Below are 22,079 nucleotides of genomic sequence, written 5' to 3'. Positions count from 1 at the left end.
CCTTAGCTCATAACAAGGTTACAGATATATAGAAACATTGGGGTAACAGTCACCCTGCTATAGTTCCAGGGGTACCCAGGGTACAAATAAACACTCACCCCAAATCTCCCCCTAACTGACCTTCAGACTGGGCCCCCTTAGCTCATAACAAGGTTACAGATATATAGAAACATTGGGGTGTCACCCTGCTATAGTTCCAGGGGTACCCAGGGCACAAACAAGCACTCACCCCAAATCTCCCCCTAACTGACCTTCAGACTGGACCCCCTTAGCTCATAACAAGGTTACAGATATATAGAAACATTGGGGTAACAGTCACCCTGCTATAGTTCCAGGGGTACCCAGGGCACAAATAAACACTCACCCCAAATCTCCCCCTAACTGACCTTCAAACTGGGCCCCCTTAGCTCATAACAAGGTTACAGATATATAGAAACATTGGGGTGTCACCCTGCTATAGTTCCAGGGGTACCCAGGGCACAAATAATCACTCACCCCAAATCTCACCCTAACTGACCTTCAGGCTGGGCCGCATAGCTCATAACAAGGTTACAGATATATAGAAACATTGGGGTGTCACCCTGCTATAGTTCCAGGGGTACCCAGGGTACAAATAAGCACTCACCCCAAATCTCCCCCTAACTGACCTTCAGACTGGGTCCCCTTAGCTCATAACAAGGTTACAGATATATAGAAACATTGGGGTGTCACCCTGCTATAGTTCCAGGGGTACCCAGGGCACAAATAAACACTCACCCCAAATCTCCCCCTAACTGACCTTCAGACTGGGCCCCCTTAGCTCATAACAAGGTTACAGATATATAGAAACATTGGGGTAACAGTCACCCTGCTATAGTTCCAGGGGTACCCAGGGTACAAATAAGCACTCACCCCAAATCTCCCCCTAACTGAACTTCAGGCTGGGCCCCCTTAGCTCATAACAAGGTTACAGATATATAGAAACATTGGGGTAACAGTCACCCTGCTATAGTTCCAGGGGTACCCAGGGTACATTGTTGGTATGAGGCACCTGAGACTGGCTGAAGCCTCATATCTTATCTTAAGCCTATGCAGATCTAGCAGCTGAACTTCCCAATTATAGGCAGTGGCATTACACTTATTCTAAGGTTTATTCCCTTTCCAAATTAGAATATAAAGATGAAAATGGCAATTCCTTTTAAACATGTTCTATTAGAATTGGGCCAAGTCCTATCTATTCTTGTACCTAGTATCAGTACTCCCCTTGTATTTACACCTGAGAATTAGGAGCATTGCACAAAGGTAACTAATTGCATTAAGTATTCCCTGCTCTTGGGGCAATGGCACATGGAGAGATTTTTAGCATTTTGGAGCTCAAAGCGTTTATTAGCTGGGAAGCGGCCCATAACTGTCTGCCATTCTAAGCCTATTAGCGTTCTGGGAGAGTACACAGCATGGCAGGTCCCACAAACAGTAACAAAGGTGCAAAAAGGTGAGAAAGGTGCAAAGTCATGAAGCCAATGTTTTTGTTGTTTCTAGAAGTAAAGCGAAAGTATATCCCCCCCCCCCACTTCATTCTAAGCAGGATCTATTTTCCACTTACAGCGCCGCTAAACAACAAGCTTATTGTTGAAATCCCATAATCTAGTTGTTTTTCTAAAGGTGTTATCAAGGAATAAGGTATTTAACGTTATTATTCGCGCACAGAGGTGTAATCATGGGATTAGATGTGAAAAGGTTATGTCAGTGAATCACAGTGAGATTAACAGTGGGTAACGTGTAGAATGTTAGCTCTTGTTCCAGACAGTCCTCGGTCACCTCACATCCACTGGCAGCCATGTCTCTGATGGAAAGAACAGCCTGGGATTGGCTGCTTGATGCCTCAGCCTTGCTGCCTGTTCTCCATACACCCTGTTTATGTGATTGACAGCTTTCCTTGGGTACATGTGAGCAGATAAGAAACTGAGAGATAGTAGCACCTGTTGGCAGCATGGGAGAAATCCAACTGGTGAGACCCATTATACTAAATATGTCTTCCAAATGGCTTAATGGATATTCTGTGCTTAGGCTTAAATGTGTGGAGAGCTATCCTTATGCAGTTGGTCCTGCGTGGAACCAATTTGTCAAACCTGAATCCGACCCGCAACCTGCATACTTACCCGCTTGGACCCGCTACCTGATCCGCGACCCGCTGACCATCAAGAAACAGGAAGTGCTGTCATTGGAAACCGGAAGTGACATCATTTGCCGTAGGCGTCATCCGAAAAAAGGAGTAAAACAGGAAGTGATGTCATTGTAAACCAGAAGTAGGCATGATCAGGAAAAAAAGGAGTAAAACTCACTATTGACCAGCGTCTATACCCGATCCCAAAACTTCTACCTGCAACCCTCAGGCACCCGACCCGCTGCAGAACTCTAGTCTCTACTATCTTAGTCAACAATAGAAATTATGGGCTGAAGCCTGCCTCAATATGTGCAATTGTAATGCAGGAGGTGGGATGGACACAACTCTTCCGTGTGCAACTATGTGAAAGTCTAAGCAGCCTTGGACTTTATTGAATGTCATCAATTCAACCAGTGTTGGATTCTGGGTGGGCCCTACTACCTGGTTGTTTTTGTGCAAAGTTTGATGCTGGGTGTGGGGCAAGTTTTCATGGGGTGGGATGTCAGATGTTATCAGCAGTAGTCATTGGTGATGGGTCCAGGTGGCCAGGTCCTTTGGTGGGCACAAGGGTCTCCGGTCTGACATTAACAATGACTTTGTCTATATTTGACCTGGACTGTCATCAGGGGTGTAACTACAGAGGAATCAGAAGGGCCCAATAACAACAGGGGCCCCGTGAGGCCCTAATTCATATACAATTTCAAAACGTATTGATAAAATAGGTCAACCTCTAGACATTCTGGGGGCCTGACAAATAATGTGCAGTGGGGCCCAGTAATAATATAGTGACGCCATTGGCTGTCATAATTGTTTTGGTCTTTCCTGAATAAATATGGATTTTCTGGTAATCTATAATTATAGAGCAACAACAAAAATTGTGAGTTTTCTCCAAAAAGTCAGCTAAAAAGTAGTTAAAAGTACAAAAACATTTATTAGGACATTACAGGTGAAGGCCTAATGCATTTTGTGCCTGTCGGGGCACTTACTCATACGCTCGAAACACGTTAGGCCTTCACCTGTAAATGTTTTTGTACTCTTAACTACTTTTTGGAGGAAACTCACAATTTCCATTTCAAAACTCCTGTTATTGGACTTGAATACATTTTGGTAGGGCTTATATTGGCTTTCTGCCTCATTGTCTTTAATTGCCATAAATGTAGTCTACAATTTCCATCAACAGTACAAGCCGTCTGGCCTCTCCCACACATACTTACAAGAAGGAGATAAATCATTTTCTCTGCACACATTAAATTATAACCACACATTTAATAAAATGCAAAAAAAAAAAAACCATATTCCTGAGTTGGCTTTGCTGTACGTTGGCTCAATATTTCGGATGTTAAAAAAAAAAAATACTGTCTCGACACTTTTTGAAAGGTTTCCTCCCTGCTGAGGTTTCTGGGAAATAATCGCCCCAAACATGTTACTCCTGAACAGCTCCAACCCCCGTTCCAAGGATTCGGCTGACGATGCCCCATGTCAGTAATTTGAGCCCAATTAAGAAGCGATATTCTTTATATGAATGGGATACGTCAAGCTCCCTGAATAGGCCGAGCCATGAAACATTGTCTGGAAGATTCACTCCTCCCGGGAGGCAAAGTTGGTGTTTCCATCGAGTTATTTTTTCTATAATAGTGTAGTTTAGTGTCTGGGCCGAGGCCCCGGTGGTGATATTGTGCTTAGAAGAATGAGACAGAGGCTGCAGGGCTGAGCCTCCTCTCTAGGCCTTAATCTGCTTCTGCACAAGTCTCTCCTCTCAGTTGTGCACTTTTTCTCCGGGTTTTGTTACTGTTTCTCAAGAGCTCAGCTGGCTGCTGCATCTGAAAAGAATCAAATTATGAAAGATTTTGTGGAAAATCCAATGAGAAAAGACCCATGTGATAATGATATCATTGTCCTACCGTGGAGCCTTCCCAGCGGCCACTGGGCTGAAATTGTCAACTTGCCCTTTGTTTTCTTAACCCTCTCAATATAGACAAAATAATATTTAGCTTAGCACAAAATAGCTTTTTTTTAAAAGATTTTCCTCCCCTAATCCTTTAGGTTTCTTGTCGTCTTTCTCCTTTCGGCCATTCCGTCGCCCGTTAGGGTTTCTCAATGTCTTGTTGGCTGCCAAGGTCTCTGTACGAGATGCTCAGCCGGGGCTGAAAAGGATCTACCGCCCTATGTACGTAATAAACAATATCAGTAATACTTTGTGCCATCAGTGATTTGCAATCTGAAAGGTTAACAAACATATAGAATATGAGTTATAGGGGTACAGCAGGGGGATTTCTTCTTGCTCCTATTATTTGCTAGGCGTAGAAAAAAATTGAATTCCCAAATTTGCACCTGTAAAATCTGCTTGAGTCTGGTGTCATCAATTGGGGCGTCAATCATTTATGGAAATGAGAGCAATAGATTTAGGATCTTCATTTTATAGGACAATAAAATCCATTCGGTGGGTGATTTTTTTCAGTGCCCCAGTAGAGGTCTGTGGGGCCGGTGGCTAGTTGGATGTGCAGGCTCCAAGGGTTTAGTTGCCAAGAAAGGAGCATTCACACTGGAAGTTGATCTGGTCCTGGTTTCCAGTGCTCATGTTCCTGGTCAGTGATCAACTCCGGGAAGCCTCCACACATGACACGGCTAAACATAAGTAGGGTTGTCACCTGGCCGGTATTTTACTGGCCTGGCCGGTAAAAATAATGGTTGATCCCAATGTTATTAATAGGGAAAAAAGATAAATATATAAGAAGGCCGGTATTTTTTTCCAGAAAAGGTGGCAACCCTAGACATAAGCGATGTGTGGATCAGGACCTCAACCCACACCCCACCCTAATCCATAAGATGTCGTAACTGTAGTCATCACCAGGTCTGGGGTGAGAGTCAAAATAGGCCCTGATATTCCAAGTACCTAGAGGCCCAAACAGCCTCCACTAGACCACTAATTTGCCAGAACCCACAGATTGCCAGTCCAGGCCTGGTCGACCCCCAGCTGGGTCATTTCCAAACAAGAAAGGGTAAAGCCTATAGGGCACAGAAATTCTGAAGCTGGACACAGGCTAAAAGCTTTTTTTTTTAAATTTCTCTAAAACGCTAGAAATCTTCAGCAAGTAAAAAGCAGTCGAGATCCCACAGAAGTCAAAGGGAGCCAGAGGTTCCCAAAAGCTATGGGAATCAGCAAAGAGACTTACATTTGTGGATGGAACAGCTGTGAGCTAATGTACTAATATCGTTGCTTCTGTCCCACAAGAACCTTGCGATGATAAGAAGTACACACATGATGATAAGAAGTACACACGTGATGATAAGAAGTACACACGTGATGATAAGAAGTAAACACACGCAGAACATGGCTGCAAAGTCCCCACCAATCGGTTAACAAAAATACACAACAACATGTAACAATAGTGATCTGTTGGCGGAAGGGGAAATGAGGAGCTACGTAATTATCACCTCTCTGGAGTTGGATGTTCTTTCTGTATCTGCGTGGGTTTTCTCCTGGGTACTCCCCTTCAGGTCGGACTGAGAATTAGAATAGGCCCTGGCATTTCAGGTACACAGAGGCCCAATCAGCCCACATAGAGGCCCAAACAGCCCCCACCATCCCACTAAATACTGACTTTCTATGGCCCCATTGGCATATGCCAGAACCAACAGATTGCCAGTCCGGACCTGCTCCCCTTTCCTCCCACCCTCCAAACCCCACAAAGGCAGGTTCATTGGCTCCTGATAAAACTGACCCCAGTGTGTGAAAGTTTAATAGTGACCTTAGATTGTGAGCTCTTCTGAACAGGGACTGATGGGAATGATCTATAATCTCTGTAAAGCACCTCAGGATAAGTCTGTGTTATATAAAAGAAATACTTTTTTATTGATAATCTTGCTATAGTTCTAAGAATATTCAAAACAGTAGTCTGATCCTCTCATCAAGGAGTACTACTCCCATAATCAGAGATGCCAACCCAAAGGGATCCTCCCAGATCTGGCCTGAGAATCAAAATAGGCCCTGACATTTCAGGTACACAGAGGCCCAATCAGCCCCCACCAGCCCACTAAATACTGACTTTCTATAGCAGCCCCTCTGGCATTTGCCAGAACCAACAGATTGCCAGTCCGGGCCTGGATCCTCCTCTCTGCCATGCTCCAATGCTTTGGGAGGATAATGGAGAACTATGGGGTGACAATTCTATGATTGTATCGGTTTCAGCGGTTGACCGACCAGAAGAGAGGGGCTTAAATTAGGGTAATACAGATGAGCAGAATGTGGATACTTCTGCTGCTTAGAAATGTTGAATAGTGATGGGTGAATTTGTCCGGTTTTGCAAAAAAAAAAATGGTGGAAAATTTGAATTTTGACGCCGTGTCAATTCTGCTGCTCGCTCAATTTTGACGCCAGTGTTAAAGTCAATGGGCATCCAAATAATGTTGACGCGCAACAGTTGTGGCATGAGCGACTTTTCTGTCGAGAGCGATTTTTCTGATTCGGGTTCAAATTTTTTGCCGCCTAGCGAATTTATTTCTAATGTAGAACATATAGAAATAATGGTCTGTTTTTTCAAGGGCTACATCAGGAAATATCTTCTGACTAGTAAGGATCAGAGAAAAGGCATGTATTCTTCTTCTTGTATTTTATATTTTATATTAGAGATATATGGATGAATGAGAGACAAAGTTACAGGAACAAATGACTATCATATATAAATGATTATTATCTGCTTATTATTATTATGCTGAAATAGGGGGGAATTTACTAAAAGGCAAATTTTTGCCTCGGAAGGCTCCACCACACTTCGCTCATCTCCATCAGATGTTAATTTGCATCGCATTCGCTTATTCATCAAAATGCCAAGTTACGCCCCGGCAGGCGAACGCTGGCAAAAATTCGTCCAAACGAGCATTTGATAGCGAATGTTCAATTCTGCCTAGCGAAACTTCATTAGTACTCTGGTCAATTAGAATACGGCGGGTACATGTAGATCATATATACGTCTTTATTAGAGATGTTGGTGCAAATGCTTGAAGTGGCCACATAATGGAAAATTTGTACTTTAGTGAATTTGCGGAGTAATGATCGTTCGCCTGAGCGAAAATTCACCGTGTTTCATTAGCGATGTACTTTTTCACTAGAGAATTGTCCTCTACAACTGTTAGTAAATTGCCGATGTCCCTGCGGATTGTTTCTGGCGAATTTTCGCTAGCAACAGCCACTTCACTAAATTTGCCCCATAATTTTGCTCTCTACTGCTTATTGGAGGCCCGTGCTTGAAGTCTGTCCCCAATTGGCCAATGACTTTCTACTGCTTATTGGAGGATTGTGCTTGAAGTCTGTCCCCAATTGGCCAATGACTCTCTACTGCTTATTGGAGGCCAATGCTTCAAGTCTGTCCCCAATTGGCCAATGACTCCAATGACTCTCTACTGCTTATTGGAGGCCCGTGCTTGAAGCCTGTCCCCAATTGGCCAATGACTCTCTACTGCTTATTAGAGGCCCGTGCTTGAAGTCTGTCCCCAATTGCCCAATGATTCTCTACCAGGCCCGGACTTGCAATCTGTGGGTTCTGGCAAATGTCAGAGGGGCTGCTGTAAGGTCCTATAGACAATCGCTATTTAGTGGGCTGGTGGATGACTATTTGGGCCTCTGAGTACTGTTTTGACTCTCAGTCCAGTCCAGACCTGCTACTGCTTATTGGAGGCCCGTGCTTGAAGTCTGTCCCCAATTGGCCAATGACTCCAATGACTCTCTAAAGCTTATTGGAGGCCCGTGCTTGAAGTCTGTCCCCAATTGGCCAATGACTCTCTACTGCTTATTAGAGGCCAATGCTTCAAGTCTGTCCCCAATTGGCCAATGACTCCAATGACTCTCTTCTACTTATTAGAGGCCTGTGCTTGAAGTCTGTCCCCAATTGGCCAATGACTCTCTACTGCTTATTGGAGGCCCGTGCTTGAAGTCTGTCCCCAATTGGCCAATGACTCTCTACTGCTTATTGGAGGTCGATGCTTAAAGTCTGTCCCCAATTGGCTAATGCCTCCAATGACTCTCTACCAGGCCCGGACTGACAATCTGTGGGTTCTGGCAAATGCCAGAGGGGCTGCTGTAAGGTCCTATAGACAATAGCTATTTAGTGGGCTGACTATTTGGGCTCCCAGTCCAGACCTGCTACTGCTTATTGGAGGCCCGTGCTTGAAGTCTGTCCCCAATTGGCCAATGACTCCTGTGCCGTGTGTGCCTTATCAGCCTGCACATCTCTTCTTGCAATAAGTGCCGGTGGATAGGAATCAGTGCATGTCTGAGAGGTATAAATGTATTAATTTTAGTCATTGCTTAGGCTTTGCTTTGGAGGTTTTCAAGTCAAAAGCATGATGAGAATGGAGAAGCTCTTTGTAGCGGAACATGCACTGCCCTATAATGTGTGCAAAGCCCTTTTTAATGAATACTCCTCCAATAATGACTGATCAGAGACTTATCTCGGTGGTCTACCAAACCTAAACACAATGGTGGTGCAGCATTTCTATGCCTTTTGTCAGTGGCAACCATAAAAGTATGTGAGCTTGCGGCTTTCAGGTCTCGCTTCTCTGCAGATATCACTTTACCCTTTCACTGCGGCTCAGTGGAGCTGTTTAGGGACAATTTTTAAAACATTTGATACTAAAATTGAGTTTTAGGTGATTTGCTCACTGTAATCAAACCACATTATCTCAGTTTTAAATGGAATGCTCATTGAAGGCAACATCAGACTGGGGCTTCCACATCAGGGGCCCCCAACTCTCCTATTCCTTTTCTCTTATCGACCAGGCCGGAGGGAGGTCAGGGAGAGCACAGTTTCAGGTTTCCTGGTATCCCATTGGCCGAGTCCAACCCGGATTGAAGGGGGAATGCAATTCACCTGTTTGCCTAATGAAAGAGAATGGAATTTTACCATTGGACAAATCATTTTTTCCAGGGGATTTCAGCACTGCTTGTTCTTTTGAAACAATGGAAGCATGCAAGGCATTGTGGGAATTGGCGTCTTGGCCGGCGGGAATCAAAATTCTCCTATTGTGTTTCAAGAGTCAGAACCAGTATAGCAAAAACAATTAAACAAACACTGTTTCAGATGTTTCAGATAATTAGTACGTAGAAAAAAAAAGAAGCAGGTCTAACTACAATAGCAAAAGATCCCCACGAACTGTACCTCTGAATTAGACTTTATTAAGTTTCCCCCCCACGTCTTGTCTGTTGTTACCCCTTTTGAATGAAAACTGGGTCATCTTCTTGAATGGGGAGAATTTCCTTGGACATTTCTTTTTGAGTGACACAAACAGGCTTTGGGTCTTTATACCCCGCCAGCAGTCCGCTGCCTCACAAGAAGAACTAGAGCCGATGATTCTCTCCAGGACAAATGGAAGGTTCCTTGAGCCCATTGCTGGAGATTGAGCCACATTGTCTACCAACTGGCTCCGTTACAGAAGGAGCTTATTCTTGCTAAGGTTCCCTCTCTGAGTCAAAAGGGGAAAGCTGTGGGCTATTAGTAGGCTTGCTTAATAATTTCAACAGAAAATAGTGCAGGATTATTAGTTGGATGACAGAAAGATGCTCTTTGCTTCAACCTCAACAGAGCAGAGCCGGGATTGTGGGCAAAGGGGACTTTCTGTGTTGTTCTGATTCCAACATGGCTTTGTTATGGGCCACATGCACGGAACCAGATTAATATTATTGCTGCTAACACTACAGCCTGTCATTCTTTCCCACGTGCTGTCCTTCTCCTTGTGTGTCTTGTGTGACATTCTTTCCATGGGGGGGGGATTAAGTTCTATTTTAGTCATTGATGCAATGCTGTCTCGTCTGCCATGTCTGTCTGCAGTAACGTTATGGACATTCATGTGAACGATTTCTTTCAGTGGGCTTCATGGATACATATTGTAGCTGCCAGAAAGATACAAGATATTATAGATAGTGGTATAGACAGATATAACTAGAGAGAGTGAGATACATATATATATATATATATATATATATATATATATATATATATATATATATATACAGAGAGAGAGATGATAGATGATGATGAAAGATTGATCGATTGATGATAAATAGATAGATAGCAAGATAGCTAGATGATGAAATAGATGATAGATCGATAGATATGAGAGAGAGAAAAAGATATAGATAGATAGATGGATGGATGGAGAGAGAGAGAGAGAGAGAGAGAGAGAGAGAGAGAGAGAGAGAGAGAGAGAGAGAGAGAGAGAGAAATAGATAGATGATGGATGATGGATGGATGGATAGATGATGGACGCACCTAAAATGTAGTCTGGAGTCAGTGCGGCACATTTATCAACACTGGGAATGTTTGCCCAAGCGCAGTTACCCATAGCAACCAATCGATGATTTGCTTTTAGTGCAGGTAGAACAATGAATGCAACAATGTGTTTGGTTGCTATGGGTTACTGCCCATGAGCAAATTTGCTCAGTGTTGATAGATGACCCCCCAAGTGTAACACAATAGGGGTAATTTACGAAGTTCAGGGTGCAAAGTGTAAAAACTGGGTACAACCCACCATGTTGCTACAGGTCCCGTGTTGCCCCATTGAATAGAGGTTTGTATTCATAAACTGATGGAGACGTCCACCCTCTCCCCTCCTACCTTTCCCCTTACTTGCCCGCTATTTAGACATAAAAGTTACTGTAGATAGCACTGCTGGGTGCTTAATAACGTTAGTATAGCAGGCTGTAAGGATTGGGCTGCCTTGTTCCCTCTGATACCTAAACCCTCTGTAGAGCACAAGAAAGGCCAAGTGTTATTAGAATGAGAAAAGAGCTGATTAGTTTATTTGTGTTGACATTTTTGGGGGTAATATTTCTAAAAATGATGTTACTGCTTATTGCACATACCCAAGGGAATATACTTCATCCTACTTCCTTCCAGCCATAGGATTCTAGCCGTCTATATAGCAAAAAACCAGGCGCTGACAATCATAACGCCAAATTGATGTGATAGAATAGAACTGATAGATTTGGGGCTACTGACTCATTTGAGGCTGTTTTGACTGAAAGAAAAGTAAATGCACCAATGGTTTTCAGTAAAAAAGAGACATTAGTTTGATGATAATGGCCTTCAACACTAAGGGGCCCATTTACTTAGATCGAGTGAAGGAATAGAGGAAAAAAAGTTCGAATTTGGAATGGTCGAACATGGCTACTTCGACCATCGAATGGGCTACTTCGACCTTTGACTACGACCTTCAATTTCGAATCGAACGTTTCGAACTAAAAATCGTTCGACTATTTGACCATTCAATAGTCAAAGTACTGTCTCTTTAAAAATTTCTATGACCCCCCTAGTTTCTTCGACCCCCTGGTTCGCCACCTAAAACCTACCGAGGCCAATGTTAGCCTATGGGGAAGGTCCCCATAGGCTTCCTAACAATATCCTTTGATCGTTGGATTAAAATCTCTGAATTGTTCGATTGTAGGAATAGCGCAAAATCCTTAGACTTCGATATTCGAAGTCGAAGGATTTTACTTTGACGGTCGAATATTGAGGGTTAATTAACCCTCGATATTTGACCCTAGGTAGATGTGCCCCTAAAGCTCTCGATGCATTGCTCATTTCTGTGCTTTGCCCTCATCACTTGGGCTGTCGTTAATCCTAATGAGTACACGGCTTTCACTAATTATTGGAGCTTCTGAAACATTTCTATTCCTAGCACTGAAAGATGAAAAGAGGCCCAGCTGCTCTCTGAAAAGTCTTCTACTCTTATTCCCCTTTAGCCTAGCAATTATATCAGATAGAACTTTAATATATTCACACAATGCACGGGATAAGGGAGAGCTTCACATAAAGAATCCAAGGCAAACACTCCACAGTCACAGAAATCCACCATGACCCTGTATAAACCCAAAGGATTCACTAACGGGCGTATTTTCGCCAGCGTCAGCTTCGCACCCATCGCACCACTTTGTCAGGTGCAAATGCGCTATGAATACGCTAATTCACTAGGATGCAAAGCTTCGTCCCGGGCTTTGAACGCTGGCGACTTTTCACTAGCGTTACTTCGGCTGTGCGAGCATTTCATAGCGGAGATGCACTAGCGTTCATTTGTGCCTTCGCTAGTGATCTTGTGTCTAGGTCAATTTGCATAGCGCAGGAAATTTAAAGTTGTATGGACGTCGTTCTTATAAATGTTGCTGCAAATGGTTTAAGTTACTGGTTTATATTACACATGTCTGGGGACCCTTAATAAAGACAAGAGAGTTAATATAATGCCCTACACATGAGCCCACTGTAAAATGAATGTTCCATATGTTAGAAAATATCTGGAGAAAACCGGTTACCTAAAAAAAGTCTAAGGGATAAATTTACTAAGCAGTGAAAATTCACCAGCGACGGCTTCGCAGCCTTCACAACATTTCACCAGGTGAAATTCGCTCAGGCAACGCTCATTTACTAAAATGCAAAGTTGCGTCCAGGGTGCCGAACGCTGGGGAATTTTCGCGTTACTTCAGCAGTCAAAGCAAAGATGCGCTAGACTTCAATTATATCGCAACTTCGTAGAGGTCTTCGCTTAGGCTAATTTGCATACGGCGGGAATTTATAAAGTTGAATGGACGTATATGTTGCAGCAAATACATTACATTGCAGAAGTCCAGGGAACCTTAAAGGGATACTGTCATGTGAAAACATGTTTTTTTCAAAACACATCAGTTAATAGTGCTGCTCCAGCAGAATTCTGCACTGAAATCCATTTCTCAAAAGAGCAAACAGATTTTTTTTTATATTCAATTTTGAAATCTGACATGGGGCTAGACATATTGTCAATTTCCCAGCTGCCCCAAGTCATGTGACTTGTGCTCTGATAAACTTCAATCACTCTTTACTGCTGTACTGCAAGTTGATGAGTGATATCACCCATCCCCCCCCAGCAGCCTAACAAAAGCACAATGGGAAGGTAAGGAGATAGCAGCTCCCTAACACAAGATAACAGCTGCCTGGTAGATCTAAGAACAACACTCAATAGTAAAATCCAGGTCCCACTGGACACATTCAGTTACATTGAGAAGGAGAAACAACAGCCTGAGAGAAAGTAGTTCCATCCTAAAGTGCAGGCACAAGTCACATGACTGGGGGCAGCTGGGAAACTGACAATATGTCTAGCCCAATGTCAGATTTCAAAATTGAATATAAAAAAATCTGTTTGCTCTTTTGAGAAATGGATTTCAGTGCAGAATTCTGCTGGAGCAGCACTATTAACTGATGTGTTTTGAAAAAAACATGTTTTTCCATGACAGTATCCCTTTAATAAATAAAATAGAGTTGTTATAATGCCCTACACATGAGCCCACTGTATAGTTTATGTTCCATATGTTAGAAAATGTAGGGGGAACCCAGTAAAAAAAAATTAAGGATTTTTGCAGGCTATCACTCTGATAAAAGGAAAAGATGCCAGCGTTTTTTGGGACTTAGAAACTTTTTCCACTAAAAATATGATGTAAGTGACAGAAGAATGAGGAAGATCTATACACTCCAGTGCACTTCTTCTGGTCTGAGCTGGTGAAGTGCCTGAAAGCACTTTGCACTTTAGTAAATCTGCCCCTAAGTTAGGACTTTTGTAGCCAATCCCGCTTAAAAAAAGGAAAAGTCGCCAGCGTTTTTTTTGGACTTTGATGGATTTTCGTCTTACATGTAATGATGTAAGTGACAGAAGATCGAGAAAGATCTAGCTGCTTTATAGCACTTCGTCTGGTCTGAGGTGGCGAAGGCCACTTTGGTGAAAAGGGTTCAGTAAAATCCGCATTTTAGTGAATTTTCAGAGTAACGTCCGTCTATACGCTCTCCGATAGAGTGCAAATGACTGCTAGTGACGGTCTGTTTTACTAGCCAATTGGCGCCTGTTAGTAAATTGCCAATGTCCCTGTGGGTGCTCACGCTATCGAATTGTCACTAGCGTTAGCCACTTTGCTTCTTAGTAAATCTGCCCCTTAGTGTTCACAGAAATGTCTAATGCTTGCTCCATTACTTCCCACCAGTTCTTTTTCAAATGCAGCGCCCAGTATTTGCAGAAAGGAAGCTTGCAGGTTTGTCAGTGGAGCACTTCCTGTCTAATGATGGTCGGCAGGTTGCGTATCAGGTTGTAATTTTGGGTCCGGTCAAATAGCGAATCCATGTGGGTAGAAATAACAGCCTGCCAGAAAGTAATTCCATCCTAAAGTGCAGGCACAAGACACACATGACTGGGTGCAGCTGGGAAATTGACAAAATGTCTAGCCCCATGTCAGATTTCAAAATTGAATATAAAAAAATCTGTTTGCTCTTTTGAGAAATGGATTTTGGTCAGATAGCGGATCCATGTGGGTAAATATGCGGGTTGTGTTTCGAGTTGGGGATTTGAGTTGGGTCTGGGTCTCAAAAATTGGTTCCGTGCAGGACTCTTACCCAAACAACTTTTTCCAAAGCTGTTCTGAATGTTTTTTTCTCAAACCGTTATCTGCACCTCAAGATGGCATACTGGGCATGTGCTACAACTAGGTGTCTCACTATTCGTGCCCATTGGGTATTAGTTATGGCTTTACGGAGGGATTCTGTCTTAAGGAGGAATGTACAGTAGCCTTTCTGTTGTTTTGTAGGCTCTTTAAACGCAATGTCGTCCAGTTTGGTTGAGTTGAAATACTATATAGACGCTTAATGGTGTAAACTTCTAAGAGTGCGGTGAGCTAATATTTGTAGCCATCTGTACAATAAAATGTATAATTTTTTTAGCTATAAAATATGAAATAAATATCTCTGTGCAGTATATTAAAAAAAAAAAAATTCATCTGAAGATTTGAAATACACTGAAATCAATACGAGAGCCGAGAGGAAAATTAATACATATTTAATTATCATTATAGAGTTAACACATCTAGCGACTTTCTTTACAAAACAGGTATAAACATGAAGCCACGTCTACTGTGCTGTCAGCAAAAGCCGGAGTAAGACTTGAGGTCAAGACAACAGTAAGAGTGCAATATCAACACTGTCCCAACAAGTTATTTCTGAAAATATATACTCTCACTAATATATACATTTATTCATAAAATAAATAGTCATAAAAAAAATCATTGAACTTAAGAAATACAAAAAAAAGTAACCTCCTACTTTGTACATAGCTTTGGACTTTAATATACAATACGTGCATTTTGAAAGGGGGTGGGGTCCTTACAGCTCTACGAAGAACAGAATTAAGAAATGGTTAATTAATGATCATTAAAATAGCGATAGGCTGATTTGATCATTTTGTCAATATTAGAACTATGAATTTAAATAAATGGAGATGTATAATCTCATCCAATAGTTTGGGTGTTTGTATTGGGAAGTGAATCTTGGAAATTGACAGTTGGAAAGAGTTGAGTGACATGAACCAGAAACCTTGACCAAAGTCTATCCATAGAATATAATTTAGATAAACGGAGATGTATATTCTCATCCAATAGTTTGGGTGATTGTATTCGGAAGCGAATCTTGGAAATTAACTGACAGTTGGAAAGAGTTGGGTGTCAGGAACCAGAAACCTTGACCAAAGTCTATCCATAGAATATAATTTAGATAAATGGAGATGCATAATCTCATCCAATAGTTTGGGTGGTTGTATTGGGAAGTAAATCTTGGAAATTAACTGACAGTTGGAAAGAGTTGGGTGTCAGGAACCAGAAACCTTGACCAAAATCTATCCATAGAATATAATTTAGATAAATGGAGATGCATAATCTCATCCAATAGTTTGGGTGATTGTATTGGGAAGTAAATCTTGGAAATTAACTGACAGTTGGAAAGAGTTGGGTGTCAGGAACCAGAAACCTTGACCAAAGTCTATCCATAGAATATAATTTAGATAAATGGAGATGTATAATCTCATCCAATAGTTTGGGTGATTGTATTCGGAAGCGAATCTTGGAAATTAACTGACAGTTGGAAAGAGTTGGGTGTCAGGAACCAGAAACCTTAACCAAAGTCTATCCATAGAATATAATTTAGATAAATGGAGATGCATAATCTCATCCAATAGTTTGGGTGGTTGTATTGGGAAGTAAATCTTGGAAATTAACTGACAGTTGGAAAGAGTTGAGTGTCAGGAACCAGAAACCTTGACCAAAGTCTATCCATAGAATATAATTTAGATAAATGGAGATGCATAATCTCATCCAATAGTTTGGGTGATTGTATTGGAAAGTAAATCTTGGAAATTAACTGACAGTTGGAAAGAGTTGGGTGTCAGGAACCAGAAACCTTGACCAAAGTCTATCCATAGAATATAATTTAGATAAATGGAGATGTATAATCTCATCCAATAGTTTGGGTGATTGTATTGGGAAGTAAATCTTGGAAATTAACTGACAGTTGGAAAGAGTTGGGTGTCAGGAACCAGAAACCTTAACCAAAGTCTACCCATAGAATATTTTAAAGTATTTTTGGTAGTCCTGGGACAACTGAAATGAAAGTGATGACACTTTTAAACTAATAATCCAAAAGTGTTAAAAAAGATTTCCCTTGTCTCTGTAATAATAAAACAGTAACTTGTACTTGATCCCAACTAAGATATAATTAATCCTTATTGGAAGCAGAACCAGCCTATTGGGTTTATTTCATGTTTATATGATTTTCTTTTAGACTTAAGGTAAAATCCAAATTATAGAAAGATCCATTATCTGGAAAACGCCAGGTCCCGATGATTCTGGATAACAGGTCCCATCCCTGTATCAGCTTTATTGGTAAAGGTACAAAATACTCAGCACAGAAGCTTCTATTATGACTATAGTTTTACTATACTTTTAACATATATCCCATAAAAAGTATGGTTGATGGGCATCGTATGTAGAAATGTGTTTTAGAAGATTCCATATCGAAAATTCAGTCTTTTTGTTCCATACCTAAATTAAATGATTTAGAGGCCCATTTTCAGAAAATAAAAACACAAATGAACTTGAATTTTTTTTTATCGAATGCAACCATATTTACAAAAGACCTTGATCTTTAAAACTAGACTGCTTTAAATTGGGCTAAACAAATGGGCTGAAATCACATTCTGCCATTCATTATCAAAAAGCCTTCAAAATTAAACTCAACAGAATTTAGCTGCATATTTTGTTTTCATTCGAGATTGAAATTTGAAAATACTTATTATTTATCGGATTGTTGTTGCTGGTATGCAGAACCAACGTTTAAATGTGGCCTTTGTTTTAAAATGAACTAAACAATATATGAGAAATAGATTTTTATAAGTGAAAGAGTATTTGGTAACATTAAGGGGGTTATTTATCAAGGTCTGAATTTATCTCAGTATTTCTAATATCAAACTTCGAGCAACTCTGAATTCCCGAATGGACCTTATTTATGAAGAAAAAAGCCCTAAAAAATAGGGTCAGGCAAACTTTGGAGCTTTCCCCAAAAACTCAGAATTGTTTGGAGTTTTCGGTATGGACACTGGGCTTTCACCATTGACTTGTACAGGACCTATTCCGGGATTTCGGATTCTACGTTTTTAGACCATCGGACTTTAATAAATCTTGAAAAATTCATAGTTTCCCTGCATTTTACACCATTTCTTTATGGTCCCACAAACATATAATTGAAAATGCACTTCTCTGATTTTCCACTTTCCCAGAATTTGCATAATTTTTTTCTGGTCCCCTGAAAAATGTAAAATGGAGGTTCTTCTATATATGGATTTCTAAGATCTTAAGGGATTATAAATGTTCATCATTTATTCTTTTACACAAGTGTTACTGGTGTTGGATTTCTTCATCAGTTTAAGATTTCGTAATATTTAAGTGTTCAAAAGTATAATAGAGTATTTGCTCTGCCCTTTGGGACTAAAGCTCTAATCTTGATTTCACATCTAGAATCCCTACCATGAAGCGAGATAGGACTGATTTTTTTTAAGAAAGAGAATACTCCCATGAATTCCAGGAAATATTCTTCCCCAGGCAAATACAAAATTAATACATTTTTAAAGTAATAAATTGCTCACAAAACTTTACACAATATTAATCATTGCTTTCAGTTCCTTCAGAACATTATGATGATAATATTTCAATGTTTGGGAAAATTGTAAAATACTAGGGGGCAGATTTATCATCTTTTTGCTGCAGTTCAAGTTTAAAAAACTAAAATTTTCCAGATTTATTTATTGCAAAATAACCTTTTTTTTTACCCCAAAAATTTGGTAACTAGAAACTGGTTAGTTCATGTCATTTTCAGTGGGAGTTATTTTTCGAGCTATTTTTCAAGTTTTTGAAATTTGAAATTCTTAAACTGAAATTGATGGGTAGAATGTGATTTCATTGGGTTTGAGGTCTTTTTTTCATATTTTTATGCAATCGGGTTTATGAAATTCAAGTTTTTTTTTTATATAGAAGCACACTTTTGAAATTTATTGAGGTTTTTGTTATAAAAAAACTTCAAAAATAGTGATGGGCAATTTTGCGCCGTTTCGTCAAAATATTCACGAATTTCGCGCGAAATTCACGAAACGGTGAAAAATTTCTCGTTTTTGATGCTAGCGTCTGTTTTTTTTACACCAACGCCCGTTTTTCGACACCAACGCCCGTTTTTGACGCCGACGCCCGTTTTTTAAGGCCGGCGTCCGTTTTTCTGAACGCCGGCGACAATTTTTTTTGACGCCGTCGAACTTTAGTCAGCCTGGCGAATAAATTCGCCCATCACTATTCAAAAACTAGGTTTCTACTTTCCAAAACAAGGTTTACTAAAATCTAGTTTTCCAAAAACGAGGTTTATAATGTTTCATCCTCCAAGGTAGCAGCATAATAGTAAAACGTTGCTCCAGTCCACTTTACTTTCATTCACTTATTTATTATACCATTAATCTTATAATGATTTACTTTATAACTTGCCAAATTGCTGCATAATCCTCTTGAACATTATCCAATTCCTCTTTCAAATAGGGACATGCTCTTTAATTTTTTAATTTAATTTTTATCACATATTTACACTCTAGCCCATATTGTAAAATTGTGACCAAAATTATGAAATTTCGAAATGAATATTGAATTTAAGAATGTATTGTCACAATCACTGGATATAAAAAAGTTTTTTGATAAATGTTATAAATATTCAGAATTATTTTCTGCTTAATTTGCACTTTACACTCCTCTTTTCTCGAGTAATGGCCCTTTCTGACTGTAGTAATATGCTCCCTGTGTTCCCCCTAAAAAAAAAAATCCTGCCTATAGAGTGTGTCCAAATATCTGAAAAGGTAAATAATTACAAAACTTCACATCATTTTTTTTTCTTAAAAAACTAACATCTACACAATTTCTTTCATAGAAAGAAAACAATAATATTTGTATAGTTATAAGTTGGATAGCAGCATTCCAAGGGAAAGAAAAACATTTGATTTCAGTAGTGCTTTCTGTAGTCCAATCCAGTGTATTTTTTTTAAGCAGCTGGATTCCAAATTTTTCCCTAAAGATTAAGAACTCTCAGCAGTTACAGCATGTTCAGTTGTCAATGCGACAAACCAGTGGTAAATGTAAAATATTTTAAAATATTATCAACAATAACAATATATATTCGAAAATGTAACAAAATACTCCACGTATGGGTAGTGAAGGGATGGAAATCATCTGTGATTCGGTACACAACTCAATCTATCAGCCTGAATCACAGAATCACAGAATTCAGATGGACTTTGGTGGCATCAATATCTGAATTGAAGCAAATTGACTTGGAATCAACCAACAACAGTCATTAACTGTATTGATTGGTTGCTTTCTAACGGATATAAATAGAAAAATACTGTCAAATCCATCTATAGTAAAAACATTTGGCTTATTATTGTTCCAGCAGTCCAACCCATTTTTAACATTTCTATTTCAAATTCTGTAGCATAATGGGGAGTTATGAAATTGTTAAGTGCGGTTTCCAACTCAAATCCTTTGAAATGACATGACTCTTATATTTATATAAACAAATGATAATGATGATATCTCAATCATTAAAGCAATGGGCTTATTGTCCACATTACAGTCTGCTCAATCACACATAATTCAGAACAGTAGGGGGGTAATTTATCAAAGTCCGAATTTATATCAATATTCTCTGCTACAAACTCCGATCAAATCCGCTCGGGTTTTTTACACTTATTAATTATTACATTTTCCCGAAAAGTTGCTTTGCGGGAAAAAAATCGAATTTTCATGATTTTTTCAGATTTTTCATCGGATTTTCAAGTTTTTTTGGGATTTTTCACCCAAAAACTCCGAAAACTTCGGGGTATTGCACGAAACCCAGCACACATCAAAAATGTATTGGGACTTCTCCCATTGACTTATATGTAACCTCGACAGGTCTGAGTTGCCGGATTTTCTGATTCAGACATTTCCATCCGCAGGGTTTAATAAATTCCGAAAAATTTGTGATTTATAAGAATTTTTCGTGATTTTTGCATGCAGAGTTTAGTAAATAAATGTAGTTTAAAAAAATGATGATTTTTGTGTCAATAATTAAAAGAAACAAAAAAATTCTAGCAATAAATTTAGAATAGTCAATTGCATATCATTTTGAAATCTGGGGGGGAAACTGGAGTTTTCATCGTCCACTGTATTGTATGTTTTTGTTGTGTTATTGTTAGGGATGTAGCGAACTGCCGATTTGGTGTTCGCGAACACCGGCAAAAAATGCGAACGTTCGCGAACAGTTCGCGAACTTCGAACACCCGCTAAAATTGTTCGATTCGAACGATCGAAGGATTTTAATCGTTCGATCGAAGGATTTTCATTCGAATCGAACGATCGAAGCCATTCGATCGAATGCTTTTCATTCGATCGAATGCTTACAATCGTTCGAACGAATGGAAATCGTTCGATTTTTAGCGGTCGAAGGAATTCGAATGGTCGAACGATCGAACGCGAACTCAAAATGCGAACGTTCCCAAACGTTCGCGAACATTCGGCGGACGCGAACGGTCGAAGTTCGCGCGAACTAGTTCGCGGGCGAACAGTTCGCTACATCCCTAGTTATTGTCCAGTAATGTTTTTTTTCCCTTTTTTGCTTAATGAAAAATTAAATATCCAACTGAGGTTGCACAAACTCCTCAACCACTCTTTGTCAGTCACAAAACAGTGAGAACTGCTCAATGACATATTTGGAATGTGATAATGGTAGATTATCTGCTGACGTTGCATAATCACATCTTCTCTTACATATTGTACCACTGAACTCTGAAGTTTCTTGCATTTCACTTCATGTCATCACACACATGACAAGAACTGCAAAATGACGGGGATATACTGTGTATCGTTTGGGAAGATTATATTTGAGTAGGTCTAAATCTCCAGGTGCATCGAGCCTTTCCAAGAAGCCTTTACACCTACATTAATCGACCAGTCAAAAGTCAAAGTCTTACCGATCCATGCCGGATAAACCAGGCCTTGAGTCATGTTTTAAGATGGAGCCTGGTTTAGGATTAGATGCTTACTTGCAGGTGTGAACGTCATATACCCTCATACATTCTTGACAGCTGACGTAGCAACACCAGTGGAAAATGCAGTGACATTTTTCTTTCCTTTTCTCAGTCCTTGTGTTTTGTCCTCGACCACAACACAAAAGATCACATCCATCTATTCCATGGGATGTTACATTGCATTCCCTACCGCGGGTTCCAAAAGATCCAGTTTCTGGATTGGGCTCACAAAAATTGGGGGAGCTCTCATAGTAAATCAAATCTCTCTCTATAGGAGGCTTAAAGAATGTGTATTTGGGTCTCAGGGTTTCAACCCATCCCCGGGATTCTCGATGTTTCTCCACCACCATTTCAGAAGCGCTGTCGTATTTATCCTTAAGATAGTCGCCGATCACCCTGAAGTCTGGCTGGGACCACCAGCATGTTTTAACTTCGCAGCTTCCAGACAATCCATGACATTTGCATTTAAGATGCCTGTGATCTAAGATCGACTGAAAACAAAAAATAGTATTAG

At 40.2% G+C, this 22,079-nt stretch overlaps 1 protein-coding gene and 1 long non-coding RNA gene across 2 annotated transcripts in view; both read right to left on the bottom strand.

The window, feature by feature from the left end:
* Window positions 1–14,964: 14,964 nt before the first annotated feature.
* LOC121394989 lies at window positions 14,965–16,732 on the bottom strand. Its single transcript, XR_005962160.1, has 2 exons — window positions 16,515–16,732; window positions 14,965–16,371 (listed from the first exon to the last, which is right to left on the bottom strand). It is a non-coding gene; the product is annotated as an uncharacterized LOC121394989 (long non-coding RNA).
* A 4,408-nt stretch (window positions 16,733–21,140) lies between these two features.
* The window catches only part of wnt3a.S (Wnt family member 3A S homeolog), a 58,635-nt gene continuing 57,696 nt past the window's right edge, over window positions 21,141–22,079 (bottom strand). Inside the window, 1 exon segment of the mRNA NM_001085874.1 lies at window positions 21,141–22,056. Within this exon segment, the coding sequence (NP_001079343.1) occupies window positions 21,577–22,056 (480 nt within the window). The 3' untranslated portion in view covers window positions 21,141–21,576.

The sequence above is a fragment of the Xenopus laevis genome, chromosome 6S (genome assembly GCF_017654675.1).
Source record: "Xenopus laevis strain J_2021 chromosome 6S, Xenopus_laevis_v10.1, whole genome shotgun sequence".
Lineage (NCBI taxonomy): Eukaryota > Metazoa > Chordata > Amphibia > Anura > Pipidae > Xenopus > Xenopus laevis.
Note: the sequence above shows the minus strand (reverse complement) of the source record. Positions and strands in the feature narration are given on the sequence as shown.